Below are 21,990 nucleotides of genomic sequence, written 5' to 3'. Positions count from 1 at the left end.
AAGTGTCCTGCCCAAGGACACAACGGCAGCGACTTTGATGTCCATAGGTGGGAAGCGAACCTGCAACCCTAAGGTTTCTGGCACGGCCGCTCTACCCACTACGCCATACCGCCCTCTAAATCTATCTAGCCTACATAGTCACGTGATATGTGACCAAATGCTTACCAAGGCTTAGGTCAGGCTGATTTGAAAATAGATACTGGTCAAAAATACCGCAACAAAAATATTTGTTTTGCTAAAAAAAATGCATTGAATTGGTATATATATATATATATATATATATATATATATATATATATATACATATATATATATATATATATATATATATATATATATATACTGTATATATATATATATATATATATATACATATATATATATATATATATATAGACCAATTTTTTATATATACACTCTCTGAGCTGCAACCTTATCGTGGTAGAGGAGTTTGCGTGTCCCAATGATCCTAGGAGCTATGTTGTCCAGGGGCATAAAGCTCCCTGGTAGGGTCTCCCAAGGCAAACAGGTTCTAGGTTAGGGATCAGACAAAGAGCAGCTCGAAGACCTTTATGAAGAAGAAAAAGCATGGACCCAGATTTCCCTCGCCCGGACGCGGGTCACCAGGGCCCCCCTCTGGAGCCGGGCCCGGAGGTGGGGCACGATGGCGAGCGCCTGGTGGCCGGGCCTGTTCCCATGGGGCCCGGCCGGGCACAGCCCGAAGAGGCAACGTGGGTCACCCCTCCAATGGGCTCACCACCCATAGCAGGGGCCATAGAGGTCGGGTGCAATGTGAGCTGGGCGGCAGCCGAAGGCAGGGCACTTGGCGGTCCGATCCTCGGCTACAGAAGCTAGCTATTGGGACGTGGAACGTCACATCACTGGGTGGGAAAGAGCCTGAGCTAGTGCGCGAAGTCGAGAAATTCCGGCTGGATATAGTTGGACTCACAGCAAGGGCTCTGGAACCACTTCTCTCGAGAGGGATTGGACCCTCTTCCACTCTGGTGTTGCCGGCAGTGAGAGGCGATGGGCTGGGGTGGCAATTCTTGTATCCCCCCTGCTCAAAGCCTGTACGTTGGAGTTCAACCCGGTGGACGAAAGGGTAGCCTCCCTCCGCCTTCGGGTCGGGGGACGGGTCCTGACTGTTGTTTGTGCTTACGCACCAAACAGCAGTTCAGAGTACCCACCCTTTTTGGGAACACTCGAGGGAGTACTGGAAAGTGCTCCCCCGGGTGATTCCCTTGTCCTACTGGGAGACTTCAACGCTCACGTTGGCAACGACAGTGAAACCTGGAGAGGCGTGATTGGGAAGAATGGCCGCCCGGATCTGAACCCGAGTGGTGTTTTGTTATTGGACTTTTGTGCTCGGCACAGTTTGTCCATAACAAACACCATGTTCAAACATAAGGGTGTCCATATTTGCACTTGGCACCAGGACACCCTAGGCCGCAGTTCCATGATCGACTTTGTAGTTGTGTCATCGGATTTGCGGCCTTATGTTTTGGACACTCGGGCGAAGAGAGGGGCGGAGCTTTCTACCGATCACCACCAAGTGGTGAGTTGGCTGCGATGGTGGGGGAGGATGCCGGACAGACCTGGGAGGCCCAAACGCATTGTGAGGGTCTGCTGGGAATGTCTAGCAGAGTCTCCTGTCAGACAAAGTTTCAATTCCCACCTCCGGAAGAACTTTGAACATGTCACGAGGGAGGTGCTGGACATTGAGTCCGAGTGGACCATGTTCCGCACCTCTATTGTCGAGGCGGCAGATCGGAGCTGTGGCCGCAAGGTAGTTGGTGCCTGTCGGGGCGGCAATCCTAAAACCCCTTGGTGGACACCAGCGGTGAGGGATGCCGTCAAGCTGAAGAAGGAGTCCTATCGGGTCCTTTTGGCTCATAGGACTCCGGAGGCAGTGGACAGGTACCGACAGGCCAAGCGGTGTGCAGCTTCAGCGGTCGCGGAATCTAAAACTCGGACATGGGCGGAGTTCGGGTAAGCCATGGAAAACGACTTCCGGACGGCTTCGAAGCGATTCTGGACCACCGTCCGCCGCCTCAGGAAGGGGAAGCAGTGCACTATCAACACCGTGTATGGTGCGGATGGTGTTGTGCTGACCTCGACTGCGGATGTTGTGGATAGGTGGAAGGAATACTTCGAAGACCTCCTCAATCCCACCAACACGTCTTCCTATGAGGAAGCAGTGCCTGGGGAATCTGTGGTGGACTCTCCTATTTCTGGGGCTGAGGTCGCTGAGGTAGTTAAAAAGCTCCTCGGTGGCAAGGCCCCAGGGGTGGACGAGACCCGCCCGGAGTTCCTTAAGGCTCTGGATGCTGTTGGGCTGTCTTGGTTGACAAGACTTTGCAGCATCACGTGGACAACGGGGGCGGTACCTCTGGATTGGCAGACCGGGGTGGTGGTTCCTCTCTTTAAGAAGGGGGACCGGAGGGTGTGTTCCAACTATCGTGGGATCACACTCCTCAGCCTTCCCGGTAAGGTTTATTCAGGTGTACTGGAGAGGAGGCTACGCCGGATAGTCGAACCTCGAATTCAGGAGAAACAGTGTGGTTTTCGTCCTGGTCGTGGAACTGTGGACCAGCTCTATACTCTCGGCAGGGTTCTTGAGGGTGCATGGGAGTTTGCCCAACCAGTCTACATTTGCTTTGTGGACTTGGAGAAGGCATTCGACCGTGTCCCTCGGGAAGTCCTGTGGGGAGTGCTCAGAGAGTATGGGGTATCGGACTGTCTTATTGTGGCGGTCCGTTTCCTGTACGATCAGTGCCAGAGCTTGGTCCGCATTGCCGGCAGTAAGTCGAACACATTTCCAGTGAGGGTTGGACTCCGCCAAGGCTGTCCTTTGTCACCGATTCTGTTCATAACTTTTATGGACAGGATTTCTAGGCGCAGTCAAGGCGTTGAGGGGTTCCGGTTTTGTAACCGCAGGATTAGGTCTCTGCTTTTTGCAGATGATGTGGTCCTGATGGCTTCATCTGACCGGGATCTTCAGCTCTCGCTGGATCGGTTCGCAGCCGAGTGTGAAGCGACCGGAATGAGAATCAGCACCTCCAAGTCCGAGTCCATGGTTCCCGCCCGGAAAAGGGTGGAATACCATCTCCGGTTGGGGAGGAGACCCTGCCCCAAGTGGAGGAGTTCAAGTACCTAGGAGTCTTGTTCACGAGTGAGGGAAGAGTGGATCGTGAGATCGACAGGCCGATCGGTGCGGCGTCTTCAGTAATGCGGACGTTGTACCGATCCGTTGTGGTGAAGAAGGAGCTGAGCCGGAAGGCAAAGCTCTCAATTTAACGGTCGATCTACGTTCCCATCCTCACCTATGGTCATGAGCTTTGGGTCATGACCGAAAGGATAGGATCACGGGTACAAGCGGTCTAAATGAGTTTCCTCCGCCGTGTGGCGGGGCTCTCCCTTAGAGATAGGGTGAGAAGCTCTGCCATCCGGGAGGAACTAAAAGTAAAGCCGCTGCTCCTTCACATTGAGAGGAGCCAGATGAGGTGGTTCGGGCATCTGGTAAGGATGCCACCCGAATGCTTCCCTAGGGAGGTGTTTAGGGCACGTCCAACCGGTAGGAGGTCATGGGGAAGACCCAGGACACGTTGGGAAGACTATGTCTCCCGGCTGGCCTGGGAATGCCTCGGGATCCCCCGGGAAGAGCTACACGAAGTGGCTGGGGATAGGGAAGTCTGGGTTTCCCTGCTTAGGCTGTTGCCCCCGCGACCCGACCTCGGATAAGCGGAAGATGATGGATGGATGGACATATATATATATACTCCCGTATACTAAAGTAATGTCCGATCATTACCTTATAAAATTTGAGGTTCAGACTCATGTTCGTCAAACTAATATTAATAATAACTAATATAGCAGCCGCAACATTAATGCTGCCACAACGACAACTCTTGCTGGCCTACTGACCTCGGTAATGGCACCATTCCCAAAGTATGTGGAATCGATTGGTAACCTCACTAACAACTTTAACGACGCCCTGTGCGAAACCATTGATAGTATAGCACCGCTGAAGTTAAAAAAGGCTCCAAAAAGGCGTACCCCGTGGTTTACAAAAGAACCTAGAGCTCAGAAATTATTATGTAGAAAGCTGGAACACAAATGGTGCACGACTAAACTTGAGGTGCACCATCAAGCATAGAGTGATAGTTTAATAACTTATAAATGTGTGCTTACCTTAGCTAAAGCTAAATATTACTCAAATCTTATCCACCCTAATAAAAACGATCCTTAATATTTGTTTAGTACAGTAGCATCGCTAACCCAGCAAAGGACCCCTTCCAGTAGCTCCACCCACTCAGCAGATGACTTTATGAAATTCTTTAATAAGAAAATTGTACTTATTAGAAGGGAGATAAAAGACAATGCGTCCCAGCTACAACTGGGTTCTATTAACACTGATACGATTGTATAGACGGGGGATACTGCCCTCCAAAATAGTTTCTCTCGTTTTGAGTAAATAACATTAGAAAAATTGTTACAACGTGTAAATGGAAAAAAACAAACAACATGTTTACTTGACCCACTTTCTGTGAAACTTATCAAGGAGCTCTTTGTATTATTAGGTCCATCAGTGCTAAATAATATAAACTTATCACTTTCCTCTGGCATTGTTCCCCTAGCATTCAAAAAAGCGGTTATTCATTCCCCCCTTAAAAGACCTAACCTCGATCCTGACCTCATGGTAAACTACCGGCCGGTGTCTCACCTTCCCTTTATTTCAAAAATTCTCGAAAAAATTGTTGCAGATCAGCTAAATGAACACTTAGCGTCTAAAAATCTATGTGAAACCTTTCAATCCGGTTTCAGGGCAAATCATTCTACGGAGACAGTCCTCGCTAAAATGACTAATGATCTATTGCTAACGATGGATTCTGATGCGTCATCTATGTTGCTGCTCCTCGATCTTAGCGCTGCTTTCGATACCGTCGATCATAATATTTTATTACAGCGTATCAAAACACGAATTGGTATGCCAGACTTAGCCCTGTCTTGGTTTAACTCTTATCTTACTGACAGGATGCAGTGCGTCTCCCATAACAATGTGACCTCGGACTATGTTAAGGTAACGTGTGGAGTTCCCCAGGGTTCAGTCCTTGGCCCTGCACTCTTCAGCATATACATGCTGCCGCTAGGTGACATCATACGCAAATACGGTGTTAGTTTTCACTGTTATGCTGATGACACCCAACTCTACATGCCCCTAAAGCTGACCAACACGCCGGATTGTAGTCAGCTGGAGGCGTGTCTTAATGAAATTAAACAATGGATGTCTGCTAACTTTTTGCAACTCAACGCCAAAAAAACGGAAATGCTGATTATCGGTCCTGCTAGACACCGACCTCTATTTAATAATACAACTTTAACATTTGACAACCAAACAATTAAACAAGGCGACTCGGTAAAGAATCTGGGTATTGTCTTCGACCCAACTCTCTCCTTTGAGTCACACATTAAAAGCGTAACTAAAACGGCCTTCTTTCATCTCCGTAATATCGCTAAAATTCGCTCCATTTTGTCCACTAAAGACGCTGAGATCATTATCCATGCGTTTGTTACGTCTCGCCTCGATTACTGTAACGTATTAATTTCAGGTCCCCCCATGTCTAGCATTAAAAGATTACAGTTGGTACAAAATGCGGCTGCTAGAGTTTTGACAAGAACAAGAAAGTTTGATCATATTACGCCTATACTGGCTCACCTGCACTGGCTTCCTGTGCACTTAAGATGTGACTTTAAGGTTTTACTACTTATGTATAAAATACTACACGGTCTAGCTCCAGCCTTTCTTGCAGATTGTATTTTACCATATGTCCCGGCAAGAAATCTGCGTTCAAAGAACTCCGGCTTATTAGTGATTCCCAGAGCCCAAAAAAAGTCTGCGGGCTAAAGAGCGTTTTCCGTTCGGGCTCCAGTACGCTGGAATGCCCTCCCGGTAACAGTTCGAGATGCCACCTCAGTTTAAGTCTCACCTTAAAACTTATTTGTATACTCTAGCCTTTAAATAGACTCTCTTTTTAGACCAGTTGATCTGCCGTTTCTTTTCTTTTTCTCCTCTGTCCCACTCTCCCTTGTGGAATGGCGTCCGGTCCGGTGGCCATGGATGACGTGCTGGTTGTCCTGAGTCGGGATCCAGGATAGACCGCTCGTCCAGAGCCAGGACCCAGGATGGACTGTTCGCCTGTGTATCGGCTGGGGACATCTCTGCGCTGCTGATCCGCCTCCGCTTAGGATGGTTTCTTGCTGGCGCCACTGTGGACGGGACTCTCTCTCCTGTGTTGTATCCACTTTGGATTGGACACTTACGGTTGTGTTGGATCCATTATGGATTGAACTTTCACAGTATCATGTTACACCCGCTCGACATCCATTGCTTTCGGTTCCCCTCAAATGTGGTTGTCCACATTTGAGGTCCTCTCCAAGGTTTCTCATAGTCATCATTGTCACCGACGTCCCACTGGGTGTGAGTTTTCCTTGCCCCTATGTGGGCTCTACCGAGGTTGTCGTTGTGGTTTGTGTTGTGGTTCGTGCAGCCCTTTGAGACACTAATGATTTAGGGCTATATAAATAATCATTGACTGATGATTGATATATAGGCAGCACGGTGGAGGAGGGGTTAGTGCGTCTGCCTCACAATACGAAGGTCCTGAGTAGTCCTGGGTTCAATCCCTGGCTCGGGATCTTTCTGTGTGGAGTTTGCATGTTCTCCCCGTGACTGCGTGGGTTCCCTGCGGGTACTCCGGTTGCCTCCTACTTCCAAAGACATGCACCTGGGGATAGGTTGATTGGCAACACTAAATTGGCCCAAGTGTGTAAATGTGAGTGTGAATGTTGTCTGTCTATCTGTGTTGACCCTGCGATGAGGTGGCGACTTGTCCAGGGTGTACGCCGCCTTCCGCCCGATTGTAGCTGAGAGAGGCACAATGCCCCCTGCGACCCCAAAGGAGTGTGAGTGTATATATGTGTGTATATGTGTATATATATGTAAATATATATATCCATCCATTCATCTTCTACCGCGTATTCCCTTTGGGGTTGCGGGGGTCGCTGGCGCCTATCTCAGCTACAATCGGGCAGAAGGCGGCGTACACCCTGGACAAGTCGCCACCTCATTGCAGGGCCAACACAGATAGACAGACAACATTCACACTCACATGGCAATTGTGATGTATCATGTTGTATGCTTGCATGTTCGAAATAAACTCAAACTCAACTCAACTCAACATTCACACAATAGGGCCAATTTAATGTTGCCAATCAACCTATCCCCAGGTGCATGTCTATATATATATATATATATTTATATATATATATATATATATATATATATATATATATATATATATATATATATATATATGTGGTTGTATATTTACATATATATATATATATATATATATATATATATATATATATATATATATGTATATATATATATATATATATATCTGTGGTTGTATCTTTACATATATATATATATATATATATATATATATACATATATATGTGTGTGTATATATGTGTATATTTGTTTATATATATGTGTATATATGTGCATATATATGTGTATATATACGTGTATATATACACATATATATGTGTGTATAAATGTGTTAACATGTGTATATATATGTGTGTGTATATATACGTGTGTGTATATATATATATATGTGTGTGTGTATATATATATATATATATATGTATGTATATACAGAATGTGTATATGTGTATATATATATATATATAGACATGTATATATGTGTGTATATATATACATGTATATATATGTGGGGTCGCGGGAGGCGTAGGCGCCTATCTCAGGTACAATCAGGCGGAACGCGAGTATACACCCCGGAGCCACCTCATCGCAGACATACATATATATGTGTGTATATGTATATATACACATGTATATGCGTATATATATACATGTATATATGTTCATATTTTTGTGTGTGTATGATAATTAAATTCAGTCAGAATGTATATACCGTATTTCCTTGAATAGCCGCGGGGTATGTAATGTGCGCCAGCCTTGAATTACTGCCGGGTTAGACTCGTTCCCCAAATATTTTAGCGCCCGCTTACTTTTACCGCCAGGTCAAATTTGTGAAGTCACAAGTGACGCTTTCCTTACCGTCAATTTAAAAATGGCGGTGAAGGTTTTTTTTGCTTTTACTGTGTGTAAACCAGGGGTCTTGTTCCACAGCCATACAGATCACACTAATGTTTGTGATATAAAACAATTTTAACACTCTTACTAATTTATATATATATATATATATATATATATATATATATATATATGTATGTTTAGACTTTTTCTGTTTGTTTGATGATGTCATTACTGCCACCAGTAGTGGGAAAGTGTATTACAGCCGAGTACCATACGGACCACAGGTGAGAAACAGATATTTTTTTGTTGGCCCTCTAGGGGTCGCTGGGGGCCCAAAAACGGTTAAGAAAGGCAAACAGTTCCAACACTTTAGCAGGTTTTGATTAAAAACTCCAGCTGACTTTGGAGCCAGAAGACCGCAGCGACGGCACCTTGAAAGCCGAGGCCGAGGCGCGCCTCAGTACGAGTCAACTGCCCCCGAGACGGCGGCCATTCTTGACCGCTGACCCACAAATTTCCACGATTCAGTCCAATCCATTTTGCACTGCGTGGGTTCGGACCCTTCCCGGGGTGAACCGGTCCCTCCCCCTCCCCCTCCCCGACACCTCAGTGCTCATAAAGCGACTCATCCCTTTGGGTCTGGCCTGAAGGTTCTGATGGATCTCCTCACAGGGTTTCGTGCTTTGTTTGCAAACACAAGCCTACTATTTGCCAACGCCACATTCGGAGTCACTCTCAGACCAGGTTGGTGACTTGGTCTCAGGTTCTGTAACCTTTCTTTCCAGGACCGCCAACAACAGCCATTGTAAGTTTAATCCAAATATCACTTTTGAAGCATCCATGTGTTGTAGTTTATACACAAATTATTACATTTTGAATCAGATTAATCACATTTTTAATTTGGATTAATCATGATTAATCTCAGGTTAATTCTCGTTTAGCTAATTAAAATTACCCAAAAAAAATGTTTATGGTCAGAATGTCAAACTTTTGAAATGTTTTATTTGAATTATTTTCCCAAAACCTGCTAACAGTTTAATCCAAAAATGGTTTACTTTGAAGGGGAAATTCCGCAATCTCCTCCTTCACCTTTGACCTGATCGTATATAAAAATGCACATTTAGGATGATTAATCTGCGTATATTTATACATGATTAATGACTCGTTATTTTTGACGGTCCTACTTTTTGTGGTGAAATTTGTATTTTTTTATTTTTATTTAATCTATCCGGTACAAGAATGAATGACAAAAAATAAAACACTGGCAAACAACAATAATTAAATATCAGTATACAATTGTAGATGAAAGTACTAGCAGATATTTTGGAAATAAATACATATTTATTGGCATTATATTTTGGATGATGTAAATATAATTAAAATGTTTAGTATTTAAAATATGTATATATTTTATTATTACTTGACCATGTTTTATAATTTTTTTCCTTTATTTATTTAATTCAGGAAAAGAATACTCATCATGTATTTTGTTGACACATTCTTTTAGTATTAATTCCTGATTCTTTTTTATTTGTTTTAATGCAGGTGAACACAGTGGTCCCTAAATGTTTTGACTCCGGGGCCACATTGGGTTCAAATAATTTGGCTGGGGGACTGAACTATCCATTTGTATGTGTAAATACACACATATACACACACATATCCACACAGACACAAATACGTAGAGTATATATGTATATTATATATATATATATATATACATATATATATATATATATATTATATACACACACATTAATCTGTATATATATATATATATACATATATACACACATGTGTATATATGTATATATATATATATATATATATATATACATATGTAACTCTATACACATACATACATATATACAAACCTTGTTTCCATATGAGTTGGGAAATTGTGTTAGATGTAAATATAAACGGAATACAATCATTTGCAAATTATTTTCAACACATATTCAGTTGAATATGCCACAAAGACAACATATTTGATGTCCAAACTGATAAACGTTTTTTTTGTGCTAATAATCATTAACTTTAGAATTTGATTCCAGCAACACGTGACAAAGAAGTTGAGAAAGGTGGCAATAAATACTAATAAAGTTGAGGAATGCTCATCATACACTTATATGGAACATCCCACAGATATGCAGGCTAATTGGGAAAAGTTGGGTGCCATTATTGGGTATAAAATCAGCTTCCAAGAAATGCTAAGTAATTCACAAACAATGATGAGGTAAGGGTCAGCACTTTGTAAGCAAATTGTCGAAAAGTTTTAGAACAGAATTTTTCAATGAGCTATTTTAAGGAATTTAGGGATTTTACCATCTACGGTTCGTAAAAACATCAAAAAGTTCAGAGAATCTGGAGAAATCACTGCACGTAAGCGATGATATTAAGGACTTTCGATCCCTCAGGCAGTACTGCATCAAAAACCGACATCAGTGTGTAAATGATATCACCACATGGGCTCAGGAACATCTCATAAAACCACTGTCAGTAACTACAGTTGGTTGCTACATCTGTAAGTGCAAGTTAAAACTCTACTCTGCAAAGCCAAACCCATTTATCAACAATATCCTGAAACGCCCCCGGCTTGGCTGCGCCTGAGCTCATCTAAAATGGACTGATGCAAAGTGGAAAGGTGTTCTGTGGTCTGACGAGTCCACATTTCAAATTATATTTGTGAACAGAGGACATGGTGTCCTCCAAAACAAAGAGGAAAATAACTATTCGGAATGTTTAGGCGCAAATTTCAAAAGCCAGCATATGTGATGGTATGGGGGTGTAATGGTGCCCAAGGCATGGGTAGTTTACACATCTGAGAAGGCACCATTAATGCTGAATGGTCCATACAGTTTTTGGAGCAACATATGTTGTCATCCAAGCAACATTATCATGGTCGCCCCTGCTTATTTGAGCAAGACAAATGTTACAACAGCGTGGCTTCATATAAAAACAGTGCCCGCCTGCATATATATATATATATATATATATATATATATATATATATATATCTTCATCTAACTTAGACTTAGACTTAGACAAGCTTTAATGATCCACAAGAGAAATTGTTCAACACAGTAGCTCAGTTAAAATGATGGAGAGTGTAAGGATGGAAATGACAATACAGGTATAAATAGACTACAAATAGCAATATAAAATATAACATATCTGCGAATATATACAATATATACTTAATATGTGTACAGTATATTATATATACAGATATACAGTATTATGTCTATAACATATATACAATTTATATCAATTGCCATGTACAATATGCACCTGGGGATAGGTTGATTGGCAACACTAAATTGGCCCTAGTGTGTGAATGTGAGTGTGAATGTTGTCTATCTATCTGTGTTGGCCAAGCGTTGAGGTGGCAACTTGTCCAGGGTGTACCCCGCCTTCCGCCCGATTGTAGCTGAGATAGGTGCCAGCGCCCCCCGCGACCCCGAAAGGGAATAAGCGGTAGGAAATGGATGGATGGATGGAATATTACAGTATTGTGGCAGCCCCAGCATAAAATAGAATAGAGAGTAGATCCAGCAGAAAATATAATATAAACATTAAAATCAAAGAGAAGTAGCTGACATAGAGGGTGTCAGGTAATGGACGGATATTATCTCTTACTGTATGGGGACTAGTGATTATACAGCTGGATGGAGTGTGGAATGAAGGAGTTCTTGAATCGCACAGTGCGGGAAAGAAGTTGAAGGAGCCTGTTGGAGTATTAACTCCACTGTCCCTCAATTGCCTGGTGGAGTGGGTGGGCAGGATTGTCGATGATGGATCTACATATCCATATTTATATATATATATATATATATATATATATATATATATATATATATATATATATATATATATATATATATATATCCAGAGTGTACCCCGCCTTCCGCCCGATTGTAGCTGGGCTGAGATAGACCCCAGCGCCCCCCGCGACCCCAAAAGGGAATAAGCGGTAGAAAATGGATGGATGAATATATATAGGTATATAAATATATATATATATATATATATATATATATATATATATATATATATATATATATATATATATATATATAGGCACCAGCGCCCCCCGCGACCCCAAAAGGGAATAAGCGGTAGAAAATGGATGGATGTATATATATATATATATATATATATATATATATATATATATTTATTAGGGCTGCAAAGCTTTGGGTGTCCTACGATTTGATTCAATAACGAGATTCTTGGGGTCACGATTCGATTAAGATTGATTTTTTTTTTTTCAATTCAACACGATTCTCGATTCAAAAATGATTTTTTTCCGAATTCAAAATGATTCTCTATTCATTCAATACATAGGATTTCAGCAAGATCTACCCCAGGCTGCTGACATGCAAGCAGAGTAGTAGATTTAAAAAAAAAAAAAAAAAGCTTTTACAATTATAAAGGACAATGTTTTATCAACTGATTGCAATAATGTAAATTTGTTTAACTATTAAACGAACCAAAGATATGACTTATTTTATCTTTGTGAAAATATTGGACGCAGTGTGTTGTCAAGCTTATGAGATGCGATGCAAGTGTAAGCCACTGTGACACTATTGTTCTTTTTTTTTTTTATAAATGTCTAATGATAATGTCAATGAGGGATTTTTAATCACTGCTATGCTGAAATTATAACTAATGTTGATACTGTTGTTGATAATATTCATTTTTGTTTCACTACCTTTGGTTTGTTCTGTGTCGTGTTTGTGTTTTCTCTCAATTGCTCTTTTTATTGCAGTTCTGAGTGTTGCTGGGTCAGGTTTGGTTTTGGAATTGGATTGCATTGTTATGGTATTGCTGTGTATTGTTTTGTTGGATTGCTAAAAAAATATATATATATATATATTTACATTTTCTACCGCTTATTCCCTTTGGGGTCGCAGGGGGCGCTGGTGCCTATCTCAGCCACAATCGGGCGGAAGGCGGTGTACACCCTGGACAAGTCGCCACCACATCGCAGGGCCAACACAGATAGACAGACAACATTCACACTCACATTCACACACTAGGGCCAATTTAGCGTTGCCAATCAACTTAGCCTAAGGCGCATGTCTTTGGAGGTGGGAGGAAGGCGGAGTACCCAGAGGGAACCCACGCATTCACGGGGAGGACATGCAAACTCCACACAGAAAGATCCCGAGCCCGGGATTGAACCCAGGACTATTCAGGACCTTCGTATTGTGAGGCAGACGCACTAACCCCTCTGCCACCTTGCTGCCCATATATATATATATATATTTATATGTGTGTTTATTACATACACACACACGCGTATAGGGGTCATATTTGGATGGATGTTTAGCATGTCTTTGTTCCATCCACAGGTGTCTGCCATGTCGAATCCCATCGAAGGTTTAGTGGACGTCAGCGTTTACGCATCACGGATCGGACTGCCCGAGGATTCCCTGACCGTCCTGGATAACGCCAGAGACTCGGCCGAGCCCTGGGAGCTGGCGGAGGCCAAGCCAGGTGGCATGTCGGCCCTCTACATGCCCTGCTTTGACATGCTGGCCACGGAGGACGCCGCCTGGCTGGGTAAAGTGTCCGAGGGTCCCCAGCCGGAGCAGTGCCCGGTCATCGACAGCCAGGAGCGGGGACTGTCTCCGCCGGGCCCCGAGGAGGAGCGCTCCCTGGAGCAGGTGCAGAGCATGGTGGTGGGCGAGGTGCTGAAGGACATCGAGACGGCCTGTAAGCTGCTCAACATCACGCCAGGTGATTATTGATTCTGTCATATTTCAACTTAGTCCCAAAACCAACACGGCTACTCGTAGGTGACACATGTCCTCCATCACATCCTCACTCATGCAGAGCACCAGGATGCCTTTAATCCTGACCCAGGACTTCTCCTGTAGAAGGTGTACTTAGTCTGGTGGGCGAGGTCCTGGAGAACAAACACTGGCTCACGTTGTGTAAGCTGTCCTCGTAAAAGTCTGTTGACTCCGAGCACGGCACGGCCGGCGTGTGGCCCGGAACCTTCTGAAAAGATGGATTTTTACTGACATTAAACGTTTTTTGTTTTTTCAGCTGCCACCTTTTCACGCTGGTTATCTCCGCCAAGTGTGAAGAATAATTACACAACTTTTGAATGAAACTTTGTGTAGCAAATACCTGCTTAGCTTTGGACAAACCCAGATTTAATGTGTTTTTCACACCATAGAGCGTACCGGCATATAAGACGCACCTACCACAATGCAGAAGAAAAAAGTTTCCGAATATAAGCCGCACCGGATCATAAGTTGCACCCACCGCATTTTAGAAGAAAATAAAATTTTAATTTATAAGCCGCACGCACTGCATTTCCGAAGAAAATAATATATTGCCATTTATAGGCCACACCGGAATATAAGTCACACCCACAACTCTGTAGAAGAAAATAACATATTTCCATCGATAAGTCGCACCCACTACATTTCAAAAGAAAATAATAGTAGAAAATAATATATTTCCAGAAAAAAAAGCCACCAACATAAGCCGTACCTGCTACATTTTAGAAGACAATATTATTTTGCCACATATAAGCCGCACAGGACTATAAGACACACCCACTACAGTGTAGGATAAAATAATATACTTCCATTTATAAGCCGCACCCACTACATTTTAGAAGAAAATTATATATTTTCATATAAAAGCCGCAACAACAAAAGTCACACCCACCAAGAAGACAATAACATATTTCCATCTATAAGCCGCACCGGACTATAAGCCGCAAACAGTACATTTTTAAAAAAACAACATTTTCATTTACAAGCCACACCCACTGCATTTTAGAAGAAAATAATATATTGCCATTTACAAGCCGCACCCATTAAATTCCAGAAGAAAATAACATAGTTTCATATACAAGCCGCACCCACTACGTTTTAGAAGACAATAATATATTTCCACATATAAACCGCACCAGACTATAAGTCGCACCCACCTCATTTTAGAAAAAAAATAACTTATTTTCATATCCAAGCCGCACCCACTGTATTTTAGAAGAAAATAATATGTTGCCATATATGATCCGCACCAGACTATAAGCCACACCCACTAAATTCAAGAAGAAAATAATACATTTCCATATACAAGCCACACCCACTACAGTTTAGGAGAAAATTATATATTTACATATATAAGCCACACCGACATATTAGTCGCACCCACTAAATTTTATAAGACAATAATAAATTGCCATATACAAGCCGCACCCACTAAATTCCCGAAGAAAATAACATATTTTCCATTTATAAGCCGCACCGGACTATAAATCGCACCTATCACATTTTAGAAGAAAATAATATATTTCCATATACAGGCCACACCCACTGCATTTGAGACGAAAATAATACATTTCCACATACAGTGAAGAAAATAGGTATTTGAACACCCTGCTATTTTGCAAGTTCTCCCACTTAGAAATCATGGAGGGGTCTGAAATGTTCACGATCGATGCATGTCCACTGTGAGAGATAACCTAAAAACAAAAATCCAGAAATCACAATCTATGATTTTTTAACAATTTATTCGTGAGATAAAGCTGAAAATAATTATTTGAACACCAACATTAATATTTGGTGGAGTAGCCTTTGTTTGCAATTACAGAGGTCAAACGTTTCCTGCAGTTTTTCACCAGGTTGGCACAGACTCCAGGAGGGATTTTCGCCCACTCCTCTACCCAGATCTTCTCTAGATTAGTCAGGTTTCTGGGCTGTCGCTGAGCAACACAGACTTTTATGTTAGGAACTGGTCAAGAGGGTGACCCCAGGATGCAGAAATGGGAAGCAAGTTTGAATAACAAAAGGAATACATTTAATGAGTCCAAAAGGTGTAACGAAAAGCGATGGGGCAGAAAATGCACGCCATGAAAACTAAATGAAGCCGGTTCCCCAGTGGTCGGCAGTAGACAAGCCAGGGCGCACTAATGCACAGGGTAAAAGTCTCTACTGCCTCAAGGAGGCTAGAAAACAAAATACAACAAGGTTAGGAAATACATGAATAAGGAAAATCAACATACCGGACTGGCGAGGCAAAGCAGGTGCAGGATAAAAAAATTAACCGACAAGACCAGCTGTGGGTGACGAGCTTACATACTCATCGGTAGAAAATGGTTGCTGATGTGCCTTAGTGTCCGCCCCTCACTGGAGGCTAACGAGCTGAGGAAACAAATTACAACAAAAGAGAAGGCAGGGAAATAAAAACATAACAGTCCCCCCTCGCCCCCCCCCCCCCCCTCGCCCCCCCAACCCCCCCCATAATTGACTTCTGCAGGAGTCAGGCGGCGTGAGAAGAAGGCGCAGGGGTGCAGCCTCTGGTCGGATGTGGAGCGCTGGGAGAGAACAGACCCCACGCTGAGGTCAGATGCGTCAACCTCGACAAAAAATTAAGAGTATATGTTAGGATGGAAAAGAAAGGGGGCAGAGGTGAATAAAGACTTTAGTTTCTCAAAAGCAGATTGAGCCTCTGAGGTTCACAAAAAGGGACGCTTAATTGAAGTTGGACGCGTTCATGGATCCGCTACTCGACTAAAATTACGGATGAAGCGACGATAAAAAGTAGCGAAACCTAGAAACCTTCGGAGGTGCTTTCTAGAAGTGGGTGTGGGCCAATCCACCACTGCCTGGATCTTTGCCGGGTCTGGTCGGAGTTGACCCCTCTCTACAATAAAACCCAAAAAAGGAACAGACTCGGAATAAAAAACACACTTCTCAGCCTTGACATATAGACGATTTTCAAGAAAGCGTTGGAGAACTAAGCGTACATGCTGGACGTGTAGTTCAGGGGTAGGCGAGAAAACGAGGATATTGTCTAAATAAACTACCACGAAACGGTCGAGCATGTCACATAGGACATCATTTATGAGGCACTCAAAACGGCAGGAGCATTGGTGAGGCCGAAAGGCATGACCAGGTATTCAAAATATTCGAACGGTGTGTTGATAGCCGTTTTCCATTCATCTCCTTGCTTTTTTCGGACTAAGTAATAAGCATTGCGGAGGTCCAATTAGGTGAAATGTCTAGCAGTGTGTAGCGGGTTGAAAGTCGAGAAGCGGAAGCGGATATTTATTATTAACTGTAATATTATTGAGGGCACGGTAATCAATGTGGAGGAGAAGTGTTTTCTCCCTCTTTTTCCACAAAAAAGAACCCTGCGGCTAGAGGGGAGTTGGACGAATATATAAGACCGGATGCGAGCGAGGTGGTTATATAGTCCTCGAGTGAAAGTCGCTCGTGTCGAGAAATATTGTATAGTCGCGAAGACGGGAATATAGCACCCGGGAGGAGATCAATACCGCAATCGTAGGGCCGGTGTGGAGGTAACAATAGGGCTCGGACCTTGCTAAAAACTTCCTTAAGGTCGTGGTACAGTAAGTAGTGGGCAGGACTGACAAATCAATGACTTCCTCAGTGACGACGCGCTAGGAACCTTTGCGAGGGCATGCGGACCGCAGACAATGAGAATGACAAAAAATACCCCAGTTAATTATACTTGCTTTAACCCAGTAAATATGGGGATTGTGTTTAGATAACTAGGTAAGCCCAAGCACAGCCGGAGCATAACGAAAGGGAATGACCAGAAAAATGATTGATTCAAAATGGTTTCCAGATAATTGAAGAGATAACGGAAGGGTCTGATGGCTAACGCTCGCCAGGTGGCCTCCGTCGAGGGATCGGACCACTCTAGGTTTATGTAACTTGACAAAGTGTATGGAAAAACGCTTAATTACAGATCCATCGATGAAATTATCGTCAGCACCCGAATCTATAAGGGCCCTAATGTCCCATTTCTGGTCTTTATCCCAGGTAAGCGAACCCGAGAGTTGGAGTCTGTATAACGTCTGACCTGTAGCTGGCAGTAGAGACGCTTGGGTGCGAAGCGGAGGCGACGCTTGGGTGCGAAGCGGAGGCGACACTTGGGTGCCCAGCGAAGGCGACGCTTGGGTGTGCCGCGGGGGGGGACGTTTGGGGGTGCAGAGAGAAGGTGAAGCTTGTGTGCAGCGGTGGCGGTCAGGACGATGAGGACAGTGGTATAAGCGATGCTCAGCTTTGCCGCAATAAACACAGCTGGAGGCGAGGGCGACGATCTCTCTCACCTGGAGAGGGACGATTTACTCCGAGCTGTACTGGTGATTTTCAATCCTCACCGCTAGAGCAACGAGCTCGTCGAGGTTGTCGTGAGTATTGAGCGGGATAATATGTTTCCGGACTCGATCAGCCAGACCGAGACAAAAAATGCCCACCAATGCGGAAATGGGCCATCCGCACTCAGGAACGAGCCTACGGAAGTCAATGGCGAAGTCCGTGACGCTCCTCTGTCCTTGCTGCAGACGAAGTAATGCCCGTGCTGCCTCACGTCCTGGTCTTTCGCGCTGAAAAATACTTTGGCAAAAGAGGCATACGAGACACACACGGGACACTGGCGTGCCCATTCCGAGGTGGCCCAGGCAGATGCCCGGCCACTTGTATGGGACATGATAAAAGCCGCACGAGCTCTTTCAAAACAAAAACAAGTCGGCAACAGTTAAAAAAAAATCTCACACTGGGTGAGGAAGGATCGCACGTCACCTGACTCGCCGGAGAATCGCTCGGGCTTGGAGAGTGGAGGGATGTCGTTAGGCAGCGGATTATCTGTGAGTCGACGATGGGTCAGCTGAACTGCTTGGTTGACCAAGGGGGTATTAGTGTATTACCAACAGTGACCATGGAAACAGTGGTTCCAGCTCTTTTCAGGTCATTGACGAAGTCCTGCCATGTAGTCCTGGGCTGATTCCTCACCTTTCTTAGCATCATTGAGACCCCACAAGGTGATATCTTGCATGGGGCACTACTCCGATTGAGATTGACCGTCATGTTTAGCTTCTTCCATTTTTTAATGATTGCTCCAACAGTGGACCTTTTTTCACCAAGATGCTTGGCAATTCCTCCGTAGCCCTTACCATCCTTGTCTCTGGTGTCTTTGGACAGCTCTTCGCTCTTAGCCATGCTGAATGTTTGGGTCTTACTGATTGTATGGGGTGAACAGGTGTCTTTATGCAGCTAACGACCTCACACAAGTGCATCTGATTCAGGATAATACAGTAGAGTGGAGGAGGACTTTTAAAGGCGGACTAACAGGTCTTTGAGGGTCAGAATTCTAGCTGATAGACAGGTGTTCAAATACTTATTTTCAGCTGTATCACACGAATAAATTGTTAGAATATCATAGATTGTGATTTCTGGATTTTTCTTTTTAGGTTATCTCTCATACAGTGGACATGCACCTACCGTGAAAATTTCAGACCCTTCCATGATTTCTAAGTGGGAGAACCTGGAAAATATCAGGGTGTTCAAATACTTATTTTCTTGACTGTATAAGCCACACGGGACTTTAAGTCACACCCACTACATTTTAGAAGAAAATAACATATTTCCATATATAAGCCACACCCACTACATTTTAGAAGAAAAATAATATATTGCCATATACAAGCTGTACCAACTAAATTCCAGAAGAAAATTATATATTTCCAAATATAAGCCGCACCCACTACAGTTTATATGAAAATAATATATTTCCATAAATAAGCCAAACCAGACTATAGGTCACACCCACAACATTTTAGAAGAAAATAATATGTTGCCATATACAAGCCCCACCCACTAAATTCCAGAAGAAAAAATGATATTCCATATATGAGCTACACCGACATATAAGTCGCACCCATTTCATTTTAGAAGAAAATATTTCCATATTTAAGCCACACCAACATATAAGCCCCCCCCACCCCCACTACATTTTAGATGAAAATAATGTATTTACATATGTAAGCTGCACCTGACTATAAGCCACACCCACTACATTTTAGAAGAAAATAATACATTTCCATATATAAGTCGCACCCACTACATTTTAAAAGACAATAATTGATTTCCATATATAAACCACACCGGATTATAAGCCGCAAACACTACGTTTTAGAATAAGATGATATATTGCCACATATAAGCCGCACCCACTACACTTTAGAAGAAAATAACATATTTCCATATGCAAGCTGCACCAACATGTAAGACACACCCACTTAATTTTAGGAGGAAATAATATATTTCCATATATAAGTCGCACCCACTACATTTTAGAAGACAATAATATATTTCCCTATAGATAGATGGATAGATAGATAGATTGATAGATAGGTAGATAGATAGATAGTACTTTATTGATTCCTTCAGGAGAGTTCCTTCAGGAAAATTAAAATTCCAGCAGCAGTGTACAGAGTTGAGATCAATTTAAAAAAAAGTAAAAAGTAAATAATGGGGGTTTAAAAGGAAACAAAATAGAGAAATATTACAAAAAGAATAAAAACAATGGGAATAACAATATAACAGTAAAATAAGAATATAACAAGACAAAGTAGGCACTAGTGACCATGTTATGAAAACGTATTGCACTGTTAATGTTTTGCATCCCCTGTCATCCTAATCCCCCCGTCCCCCGTCCCAGAGAGGAGTTGTACAGTCTAATGGCGTGTGGGACAAAGGAGTTCTTGAGTCTATTAGTCCTGCACTTGGGATGAAGCAGTCTAGCACTGAACAGGCTCCTCTGGCTACTGATAACGCTATGCAGAGAGTGACTGGCATCATCCAGGATGCTCACTAGTTTGTCCACAGTCCTCTTCTCTGCCACCGTCACCAGTGAGTCCAGTTTCATTCTGATCGTAGAACCGGCCCGCCTGATCAGTTTCTCAAGTCTGGAGCTGTCCTTCTTAGATGTACTGCCCCCCCCAGCACACTACCATGTAGAACAGAACACTGGCAACCACAGACTGGTAGTACAACCACAGGAGTTTTCTACAAATGTTGAAGGAGTGCAGTCTCCTGAGGAAGTACAGCCTGCACTGACCTTTCTTGTACTGGTGGTCCGTGTTAACAGTCCAGTCCAGCTTATTGTCCACCCAAACACCGAGGTACTTGAATGAGTCCACGGTCTGTACCTCAACTCCCTCGATCACAATAGGTTGTGACCGTGGACTCGACCTCCCAAAGTCAATGACCAGCTCCTTGGTCTTTGAAGGATTGAGCTGCAAGACGTTCGTGTGGCACCAGACAACAAAGTCCCTCACCAGGTTCCGAAACTCCTCCCCTCTGCTGTCCCTGATGCACCCGACGATGGCTGTGTCATCCGCGTACTTGTGGATGTGACACAGCTCTGAGTTGTAGCAGAAGTCAGCGGTGTACAGGGTGAAGAGAAGAGGGGCCAGCACCGGACACCATATATAAGCCACACCGGACTTTAAGCCGCAAACACTACATCTCAGAATAAAATAATATATTGCCACATATAAACCACACCCACTACATCTCAGAAGAAAATAATATATTTCCATATACAAGCCGCACCAGACTATAAGCCGGACCCACAACATTCGAAAAGAAAGATAATACATTTCCACATATAAGCCGCACTGGCATATAAGACTCACCCACTACATGTTTAAAAAAGTGAAAATAACACATATTCAGTTGTTGTTTTTTTACTTTTTATATTTCCACATATAAATCGCACCAGACTATAAGCCGCACCCATTGCATTTCAGAATAAAACATTTTCCATGTATTCGCCACCCCAGACCATAAGTCACAGATATATACGATAAGAAATTAGTTATTTACACTGGAATATTCTGTAAATGTTTATTTACATACTTTAATTGTTTCCTAACGGTGTCTGTAACAAAGCAGTAAAACGTTTGATCAAACAAAACAGACGTCAAGGACCAGCTAGCTGCGCAATCTAGCTTTCCAATCAGCTAAACAGACCCAATAACTCCACGGTGACATTTTGGTGAATTTACTGAAGAATTT

The 21,990-nt window shown here is 43.1% G+C and overlaps 1 protein-coding gene across 1 annotated transcript in view; it reads left to right on the top strand.

Annotated features, from left to right (window-relative positions):
* LOC133541857 (SAM pointed domain-containing Ets transcription factor) overlaps positions 1–21,990 on the top strand; it is a 56,127-nt gene that overhangs the window by 19,045 nt on the left and 15,092 nt on the right. The window contains exon 2 of the mRNA XM_061885559.1: positions 13,489–13,876. Within this exon, the coding sequence (XP_061741543.1) occupies positions 13,498–13,876 (379 nt within the window). The 5' untranslated portion in view covers positions 13,489–13,497. The remainder of the gene's footprint in view (positions 1–13,488; positions 13,877–21,990) is intronic.

This window comes from Nerophis ophidion, linkage group LG02 (genome assembly GCF_033978795.1).
Source record: "Nerophis ophidion isolate RoL-2023_Sa linkage group LG02, RoL_Noph_v1.0, whole genome shotgun sequence".
In the NCBI taxonomy this organism is placed as follows: Eukaryota; Metazoa; Chordata; class Actinopteri; order Syngnathiformes; family Syngnathidae; genus Nerophis; species Nerophis ophidion.
Note: the sequence above shows the minus strand (reverse complement) of the source record. Positions and strands in the feature narration are given on the sequence as shown.